The sequence below is a fragment of the Porites lutea genome, chromosome 2 (genome assembly GCF_958299795.1).
Source record: "Porites lutea chromosome 2, jaPorLute2.1, whole genome shotgun sequence".
In the NCBI taxonomy this organism is placed as follows: domain Eukaryota; kingdom Metazoa; phylum Cnidaria; class Anthozoa; order Scleractinia; family Poritidae; genus Porites; species Porites lutea.
The window spans coordinates 50,386,809-50,397,172 of record NC_133202.1 but is presented as its reverse complement, the minus strand read 5'-3'; the positions used below and the strand labels follow the sequence as shown (position 1 = coordinate 50,397,172).

The window sequence follows — 10,364 nt, the reverse complement described above, 5'->3', positions numbered from 1 at the left end:
AATAGTTGTTAAAACACACTGTTTGAACCTAAAGAACCCATTCTCCTCAGCTCAAAACTGCCCTGAACATTGTTAACAAAAAAGTGACACAAATTCTGTCAAAATTTATATAACATTTATATGCTTGGCCCTTCTGGTCTCACTTTGTGAGAATTAAATGATATTATTATTCATTCAAAATATTTCTCCGATTCTGATTGGTTAAAAGCACACGCATAATTCACCATAACCAGCTACTGATGACCAAATTTGGAAGAATTTTGCGTTTAATGAACCGATGATGTCAAAAGTGCAGCTTTCTTGCAGGTTAATGCACTGTTAACCGAGAAGACCTGAGGACGAGGTTGAGTTGTTTTGGTTGTGAAAACAAAAAGGGCGGACATTTCACTCGTTTCCAGAGTAAGATTAAATAAGTAGGCAAAGTAATAGCTAAAAACATGGCAAGGACAGCAAGAAGACAACTCGAAGGGTGACATCTGCTATTTGGAGAATATTTGCGGAGCTGAACAACCCTAACTGTGCATTATCAAAGATGAACTTAACATCAATGGATCGATGGAGGTAAGCATATTTTAGCCATGTTTTTAAACTAGGAATTATTTTCGATGAATAGTAAAACAATAATTATTGAATTCGCCTTTCGTATCATATGAAGACTTATGGAGATCTTGGAGGGTGTTATCCGCCTTGGCCTACGGCCTCGATAGATAACACCCTCCTCGATCTCCATAATTCTTCATAAGATACTCAGCCTCATTCATTGACTGTTAAATAATCATCATCATTATTATAACTAGAGGGGAAAATTTAAGTTGATACTTGTACAAACTGAGCACTGTTGTATTCTTAGCAGAAATCATGCAGGGTACCCCTGAGAGAAAGAATCCAAGAGATGGTGCTAATGTGCTCTCAATCATATTCATTCAGTGGATGCAGGATTTGCTCAGTCTTGGAAATAAACAGCCACTAACTGATAAAGACTTGTTTCCACTTTTGGAAGATTACAAAGCTGAATTGCTCATGGCCAGGGCTGAAAAATGCTGGTTAGATGAATTAAAAAACACTAGTGATAAAGAAAACAAGAGGCCACAGTTATGGAAAGCACTGATAAAGCTCATCCCATGGAGATCTGGTCTTGCAATGATAATCTTAAGAATTCTTTGGTCTTTGAGTTTTGCTTTGCTGCCATTGTCTCTCTGGGTGGTGTTAAAGGAGCTAAATGATGGAACAGGTATGGATTTGAAACGAGCGTCCATGTATGTGGCACTTTTAGCTCTAATGAGCATTGTGAAAGCAGTATCAACACAACACTATGACTATATCACAGAGCTCTGGGCTTTGAAGCTGAAAGTTGCTGTAATAGGACTTGTTTACAGAAAGGTAAGAGTTGTTTTAAAGTAGATTTTAGTTTTGCAGTAAGGGGTTGGGGGGTCAATAGTTTGTTCAGAGCATGGGAATTACTAAGTGGTGTTGTTTTGTTTTGTTTGGGAAGGTGTGTGTGGCAGGAGGCCCATTCCTCTCACCTTTATGGGATTTTGCCAAATTGGCCTCTGGAAAAAGAGGTGATTAGCTGTCTTCTAGAGTTGCCCTTTTAAAGAAAGTTGACTACAGAGGCATTACATTCTTTGGCACTCACTGAAGGCAGTTCCATGACAAATGGTCTGAACGAAATTAGCCTATAGCGAAGGTTCTACTGTAGCTTCTAAGCTTTAACCAAAAGCTAGTTTCAGATACAGCTTAAATAAGGATATGAATGACCAGGAAGACTGGGGAAGTTAGAGTGAGAAAGGATTAGTGTGATCCATAAGGCAAAGGCACCCAACGAGAATATAGTTCAAAACCACTTAAACATAGCGTTGTTGAACGTATTTCTGAGTATTTAAACAGTAGATAAAGGGATATTTTTATCCCCTAGAAAATTTTTCATCTGTTCGGATTTCCTAGGTGAAAGTCTATAGTGATCCAAAAATTATAGGGATCAAAACTTACCTTTTCGAAAATTTCAACCAGAAAAAAGGCTCCCGAAAATTCCAGGTGACCTTTTTAGGGTAAAAATCCGTTAAAAATGGGCAATTATACCATTTTTAGATGTTCCAAAAGCCTAGGAGAGGCAGGCAAGCAAGAAATTTTACAACAAATGTACCGAAAATTCTAGATCTCAACCCCTGATAAGGGGATGAGAAAGAAGAAAGCCTTTACTAAAATGCATCGTACATGTACCTGTGTTTTGCAAAGAAAATTGTCAGAAAGGTACCTTAAGAAATTTTGCAGAAGTATTCTTTCATCTTTAACTGCACTGTAGCCATTAACATAGTAAATTTTAAGCCTGGCCTTGGCTATTCAAAAGTTGGATAGCGCTGTCCACCGGATAAATTGCCATCCAGTGGATAAGTATTAGTGTTTATTATTGTTGTTTTATTTCTCATGCACTGTTAGTACTTTGCGTAAAATAATAAAGCAACGAAAAATCATTTTACTGCTCTTAATATAGGGGCTCCCAACGTCAATTTTTGGAAAATTTCTGTTCGGAAGACTATTTGAGATCTAGAATTTTCGGAACATTTGTTGTAAAATTTCTTGCTTGCCTGCCTCTCCTATAATTTTTGAACATCTAAAAAATGGTATAATTGCCCATTTTTAACGGATTTTACCCTAAAAAGGTCGCCTAGAATTTTCGGAAGCCTTTTTTCGGGCTGAAATTTTCGAAAAGGTGAGTTTTGATTCATATAATTTTCGGATCACTAGACTTTCACCTCGGAAATCCGAACTGATGAAAAGTTTTTAGGGGACAAAAATATGCCTATATCTACCGTTTAAATACTAAAATATGATCAACAATAGATGTTTAGGTGATTTTGAACTATATTCTCGTTGGGTGCCCCTGTTAATAGCAATTCTTTCGGATTTATTTCACAGTGATTTGATCTGCCTAACTTCTGTTTGTTTCTATTGCTGCTAGGTACTGTCGCTAAATCGCTATGGATTGGAATCAAAATTGTCTGGAAACATCATAAACTTGGTATCGAACGATGCACAAAAAGTCGAGAAGTTCCTGAACCATCTCGGCATGATTATGTCTGTCCCTTTGGAACTAACAATCAGCCTGGTTATCCTGTGGTACTTGGTTGGCTGGGAGGCTTTCATTGGTGCAGCTTTCTTTTTCATTTTAATGGCCTTTCAAGTGGTAATGGCAAGAAAAGCTGCGAATCTTAGATACAAAGCAGCAGCGTTTACAGATCAGCGTCTTGCGGTGATGAATGAAATTATTTCTGGAATTCGAGCGGTGAAGATGTATGCTTGGGAATGGAACTTCAAGGAAATCTTGTATGATCTTCGCAGGTAACGGTTTTCCACATAATGATTACAGTGCTTAAACGTAGCTTCTCGGCTTCAAATAAAGGCAATACCACAGTACTAACACAAAATAAAGAAAGAAAGAATAAGAAAAAGGGGAGAAAAGAAAGAAAAGCAAAAAAGCAAAAAACAACAAAAACAAAAACACTATTTTCTATGCGAAGCCAATGGACATCAAACGATTAATCCGTTTCGGTTTCCGCTTATCGGAGCTTAAAACAAGGAAACGAATCAATTGATGCATTGTACTCCGCGTAGTTATCAGCGGCCGCTCTACGGGCGATCAAATTAGGTTTAGTAAAGGTGGCCTTTAGTAGAGCTGTGCGCTTACGAGAGAGACTGACTGCGCGCACCCGAAATCTCACTATGGTTCGTAATTGTTAGCTTGTCCACAAACGTTTTTTCCTTTTTTGCCTAGCAATTTAGCGAGCGAGTGATTCGGCGAGCGCGCGAGTGGTTAATAAATTCCCCGCGGTTTATATTCTCATACGTGAGCTCGAAGGTCTCTAAAGAGAAAATAGTTGGTGTTTGTGAACAGACTACTAATAGTTCTTTTACATGTACTTCTTTTGCAGAAAGGAGATGGCGATAATTCGTTTGAAAGGCATCATTGTTTCCCTCCTTATTGTTTTGTATTACACTACTCTTCCCATCGCCGGTCTGATTTCAGTAACAATCCTCGCCCTGACAGGAGCACATCTATCTTCTTTTGTGATATTTACACTTATCATAAGCTTTGTGACGATGAGGTTTATTTTCTGCGTCAACTTAAGTCAAATCTTGTACCTGGCCATCGATGCTAAAGTTGCACTCGACAGAGTGCAAGTCTTTCTTAAGGAAACAGTTTCAAACTCCCATGGAATGGCGGAGCAGCTCGAGCATAGCCCTCCCCTGTCAGAGCAAGAAAATCCTAAAGATAAACTTTTTGTACAATTTAAAGGTACAAAGAAAATGCCCAACTACAGGGGAAAAGACGAATTGGCAGATGGATGTTCTCTTACGTTTGTCTCCAACGCAATTCCTGCTGCAAACAAAGAGACAGCGGCTTCAATCATGGATACATGCGTAAGTAGACATACATCTGCTTTAAATAGTGCTGATGAAACGATTGACGCATTTATCTCAATTTCGGATGCATCGTTTTCTTGGAATGAAAGTCACCACTCCGACACCTTAAGCAGCATAACTTTAAACATTAGTGGAGGGGAATTGTTTGCAGTAACGGGTGCAGTCGGAAGTGGAAAATCCTCTCTGCTAACAGCTATTCTTGGCGAGTTACCACTTCGAAATGGATCGGTGTCATTTCGTGGGAAAGTGGCTTACGTTCCTCAAATACCCTGGGTGTTTTCTGGAACTGTTAGGGAGAACATCCTGTTTGGTCTGCCGTTTGACGAAAAGAGATTCCAACATGTTGTTCATGTCTGTAGTTTAACGAAAGACTTGAACGATTTTGTCAACGGCGATGTGACGGAAATTGGTCAGCGTGGAGTAACACTCAGTGGAGGTCAGAAAGCGCGCGTAGGTTTAGCACGAGCAGTTTATTCAAACGCTGACATTTTTCTTCTCGATGATCCACTGAGCGCAGTTGATACCAAGGTCGGAAGCAAACTTTTCGAAAGCTGCATTTTAGGAGAGCTGTCAGGTCGTGTTCGATTACTGGCGACCCACCAGCTACAGTATCTGACAAAGGTGGATAGGATTGCAGTGTTGGAAAAGGGTTCAATTACGCACCTGGGAGGGTATGAGGAACTTAGAGAGAAAGGAGCCTTTCACGGAATTGTGGAATTGTCAGAGCCCAGTGATAAGGAAACCGCAAGGAGCTTAGAGAAAGACAGCCTTGAACTTCCCGTTCTGGCGTTATCTGACCAAGGAGCGCAAGAATCTCCGTTGGATTGTTTGGATGTGAAAATAAAGAATTCAGCTGTATGTCAGGATGAAAGCGCGGAGCCTAAACTATCAGAAAGCTTACGGCGGGTGAGTGTGGTTAACGATAGCGAGGAAGAGAGCAATGAAAAGTTGCTAGGTGAATCCTCGCCTTCCCTTGTTCTGTCTGAGAAAGAATGTGGCCTTCTAGATGAGCTGGAGATCACTGAACTGGAAAGAGATGGGACAGAAATTACCGGCGTGCTTGAACACAGCATTCGGGAACTTTTTGCCCATTTTTCGTTTGAACGAGGGGAACGTGAGTCTTTGTTGGCTTTCTTTGAGATGGATGAGAGTTTAGCTGACTGTCAGGAAGAATGCGCCGAGTCTAAATTGACCGAGAATTATCAGAGCGCGAGTCACACTGTAAAGCAAAGCGAGGAAGATATCAATAAAAAGCTGTTGGGAAAATCATGTACCAAACCTCTTTCGTGTGAAGAAGAAAGCGATAGTGAGTTTGCTGAACTGCAAGTGGGTGAGGCTAGTTCCCCAGAGAGGGTTTGTCTCATGGGAAAGGAGACTGATCAGAGACCTGTTTGTGATTTGAAGGAATCAGAAGAACAAAAAAGCAGTGGTACTGTTACTTGGCGTCTCTATTGGAGGTATCTGAATCAAGGTGTTCCCGTTCCAATGATAATCCTCGTTGCTCTTCTGTTGATTGTCGGACAAGGTAAGACCGAACACAGAATTTCAATTACAGTCAAACCACACTTTACGGGGACACCCGCTTAATACGAACACCGTGAGCCACCTCCTTATTACGAAAGTTTGCTTTGTCCTAGACTTCGAGCAGCCTCTCTTTTTCTTCAGATTTAGTAAGGGGAGTGCACGCTCGCGCGAGCGTTGAGCGAGACGCGAGAAACGAGGGCGGCAGCCTGTGTCGTGCCTCTCTCGTCTCGCGCCTTCAGTCACGCGCGTGGTCATTTGCGTGTATCGGGCGTTTTGCTCTACGGACCAAGAAAAAAGAGAGACTGCTCGTAGTCTAGCTTTGTCCCTGGGGAAAGAAAACCCTTACATTTTCTTTAAATTCAACCCGCTTTATACGAACACCCCATTGATACAGACACTTTCTTTGCCCCCCTCAGTGTTCGTATTAACCCTTTAAACCCTAAGATCAAAATTTGAATTCTCATTTGTTGCCCCTATTCATTTCCAATAGAAGTAGTGGGGAGAAGTTAATAAAATATCAAGCAAATACATCTTGTGTGATCATGTCCATAATTCTCATGACCACTCTGTTTTACAAAGCATTGATATTGCAAGGAGAAATTTGATGCTGATCACTCTTAGGGCTTAAAGGGTTAACGAGGTTTGACTTAACTTGTTTTATGCAGAAATTAGTGAAATCGCCAAAGTCAAACTTAATCAAATTAGGTTCAGCACATATTAAGTAAGGAATGAACTGGTTTAATATTACCGTAATTATCTAGAAAACGTACGAACACAGACTGGAAACTCGTCCTCAATTCCGCACTCGTATAAGGACGTCCAAGCTAGAAAACTCGCTGAAGGCGTCGTTATGACATTGAAACGTCCGTTTTTAGCACCATTGTTGTTTCTTACCTAACCGTTTAAGATACTGTTTCTGTTACACTGGATATAATCAGGACTATCTCTCCCTTCCTTTCTGAGGTTTTTTTTACTGTTGACAAGTGAAAGTAAATTGGTCGCAAAACTGAATTAGAAGGAGGAGAACGGCCGTCAGGCCTCGACAAAAGCGGCCTAAACTTGCCTTGCCCGGAATAAGAGCTGCTTGCGAGCATTTGAACTTGCTTCGGATTTTAGCTCAATCGGAATTTAGTAATCTCACAGATACTCTTTAGATAAATCATCCTTTTTGAGGTTAGAAGTTAAAAACTGACATGGTGGAAATTGTTTCAGTTTGTCTCTTAGCACCAAACTGGTGGTTGGCTAAAATGGTGGAGATGTCACGCGAGGATCAAAAAGCGCCTGTCACGCAACTCATTCACGGTTGTCTTGTCTTCGCGAGTATTTTTTTCATGGCAGTTTCCTCTTTATTCTTTTACTGCATTCTCTTGAAAGCTTCTGAAAACCTTCACAACAAAATGGCTAATGCAACCATCAAAGCCCCTGTGCTGTTCTTCGACACTAATCCAGCTGGCCGTATATTGAATCGATTTGCTAAGGACATGGGTTCTATGGACGATGTATTACCCCCGATTTTTCTACAAGCTCTCCAGTTATGCCTTTCTTCGATTGGTGCTATTTTGGTCCCTGCTGCTACAAACTATTGGCTGTTCTTGGCCCTCCTTCCGATTATTGCAATTTACGTGTATTTCGGAAAATATTTCTTAAAGTCTTCTAGAGAGCTTAAGAGAATCGAGGCCATCAGATGTAGCCCTGTGTACTCACATATCACAGAGACAGTGAATGGGCTTGAAATAGTGCACTCTTCAAATATGAACAAGACATTTCTCGACAGACTTCAGAGGTCAGTCTTTGTATATGTTTTGTACTTGTTATTTTGGCTAGGTCGTCTACACGTACGTTTTTACGTTTGTAAACTAAGACTCTTTTTTCGTGTCCAAGCTTATCGTATGATGTTTACGGACCATTTACGATTGTCCTTAAAGGTGATGTCACACGAGACATTTCGCAACGACGATTTTTAGCGCAACACAGCGTAGCAATGGTGGAACAATGCTGCAAGCATTCGAAACAATATTCCCAAAATGTTGTAGTGCTACGTTGTGCTAAAAATCGTCGTTGCGAATCGTCTCGTGTAACATCACCTTAAGAGCTGGTAAACTTTTCAGTTGAGCCTGGGTTTGAGACTACGGCATTGAACACGCGTTGTTATGTCAGCGCTTACAAAACGATCCGTGTATGAAAGTGTAAGCCAGGAAAGTTCACGCCTCACGTGAGTAAACGTAAGCAGAGACGGTTACCCTGCCGATCTGTAACTTTGTAGACAGGTTTCGTTGTTTGTGTTTGGATGAAAGGCAAAGAGCTGAGCAAATTTTTCGTTTACGAAGTTGGTCAAAAAGCTGGCGAGTTGACCAGAGAAAGAATGTAATATTTCTTGATCTTTTTTCAATAATATACATGAAAATATTTCTCATATCTGACTGGCTGAGAGCAATGCATTTTTTCGTGATCACAGTGTAAACAAGGTGAACTATAATGCAAATATCTCAGAGAATGAGGTGCACTATGATTGGCTAATAAACAACATAAATATAAAATAACCAACCAGGTGACGCAATCTTCAAAGTAACCGTTATGCAAAAAAATCTGCCTTTTGATGCCTTTTCTCTCATTTGACTGCAAATGTCGATAGGTTGCTTTTGAAAAAAATCGGCTAGATATGTACTCCCAAAAACGAAAAACATTGTCAAGAGTAATACAAATTAATTTAAATGCTGGCAATAAAGAGCCACATCTACCAACTAGCGCTATTTATCGTTATGATCCTTTTTCCAGGTATCAAGACGAAAACACGCAAGCATTCTTTCTTGTGCTGTCGTGTAATCGCTGGTTAGCTCTTCGCCTGGATCTCCTGTCCAGTTTGTTCGTCACCATCGTTGCATTCGGGGCTATTTTACTCACTGAAAATCCAGGTGAGTGAACCATTCCTTGAATCCAAGAAAAGCAACTGAAAAGTTTCTTTTCATCTTACATTGAATTTATGGTTTCACTGCGAACTTTAATCTGTAATTTGTAAACCCTGAACAGAAAGCAGAACAAGAAAGAACGTTTTTTTAAGTTTCCTCTGTGTCGATGAAAAGTTTGTTTTTGTTGCTATATATTATTTCGTTGTCTGCGTTTTGTTCCATTCTTCAGCGTGGAGCATTGTTGAATGCTCATCATGTTCATTTTAACCTACAGAGGTGTATGCTTTATATTTCCAGCAATTTTTAAAATAGATAAAATCATTTCACATATATAAATAACTTTAATAGCATATAAGAGAGATTTAATACCACGTTTACAACAAACGGCAAAAGGCAAACATCAAATTCAAGTTGACGATTTCTCAAAAAAGAAAATGAACAGGTAAAAACCTTGCAGACTACTTCCTATGGATGAAACTGGCGCGAAAGTTCGTTTTTAGATATAACATATGATAAACAACAAGTGAAAGGTAAACATGGTCACGTGGTACAATTTGACGTTTACTCCATCGTTTGCCGCAAACGTGATTCAAATCTGTCTAATACTTAGACGACAATTTCCTACCATTAAATTTGTCTTCTTACTACAACTAGATTTTTCTTGTAGATGTATCAAATTCTTATATTTCCCTTGGGTGGGCACCCCACATGGGTCTTAGTGTCCCGTTCGTGCCCTTCCTTTTTGGGCAGTAAGAGTCCATTTCCGAGTTACAAAAACTCCCACTTTGAAACAAGGCTAAGTGCAAAATCTTTGTTGTGGAAAAGAGTTTCATTTGCAAGCGAAAAAAAAAATTCTTAATCGAGGCTTCGCACTTAGCCTCGCTTTGAAACAGAGGCTTGAGGTACCGTAACTCGGAAATGGCTTATTAATTCTTGCTTTTTACCATGTATGTACTGTAAATCCTCTACTTACCCCCCCCCCCACTCTCAAATAAGTCCCACCCCTCTGTTTTGATCCCTCCTCCCCTCTCCCCTATTATTCTTCTCTAGTAAATGATAGACTGTATTAGTCAATCACCGGACTGTAAAACTTCGTGTGGACTGATCCGGGATGGTTCATTAATCAACTAGAACTTCGGATTTGTTTTTGATCCTCGGCTTCATGACCTCCAACTTCTTGTATTTGAGCTTTTCCACTTTGTTTTTCGGTTCTCTTAGGAGAATTGATACTATCGTCTTTGCGAAATTAAATAAGCCCCCCCGTCTCTATTAAGCCCCCCCGCCCCAAATGGGCTTGAAATAAATAAGTCCCCGGGGGGCTTATTAGAGGATTTAGGGCGCATTTCATTTTGTTTGACCTTGCCCAATAAAGTATGGTAAGTAGTATGGAAAGTAAAGTAGTGTAATTTTGCAAAACATAGCAATATTATTATTATGGTAATTACGTTATTGTTAGTCACCTTTCACAGTTTTAAGTTGTGAGTACTTGATTGGGTATGAGTCGATTTGATT

The 10,364-nt window shown here is 40.0% G+C and overlaps 1 protein-coding gene across 1 annotated transcript in view; it reads left to right on the top strand.

Moving 5' to 3' along the window:
- The first annotated feature begins 832 nt into the window (after positions 1-832).
- The window catches only part of LOC140928943 (ATP-binding cassette sub-family C member 4-like), a 12,854-nt gene continuing 3,322 nt past the window's right edge, over positions 833-10,364 (top strand). The window contains exons 1-5 of the mRNA XM_073378746.1: positions 833-1,380; positions 2,960-3,339; positions 3,930-5,947; positions 7,159-7,729; positions 8,722-8,858. Coding sequence (XP_073234847.1) covers positions 859-1,380; positions 2,960-3,339; positions 3,930-5,947; positions 7,159-7,729; positions 8,722-8,858 — 3,628 coding nt within the window. The 5' untranslated portion in view covers positions 833-858. The remainder of the gene's footprint in view (positions 1,381-2,959; positions 3,340-3,929; positions 5,948-7,158; positions 7,730-8,721; positions 8,859-10,364) is intronic.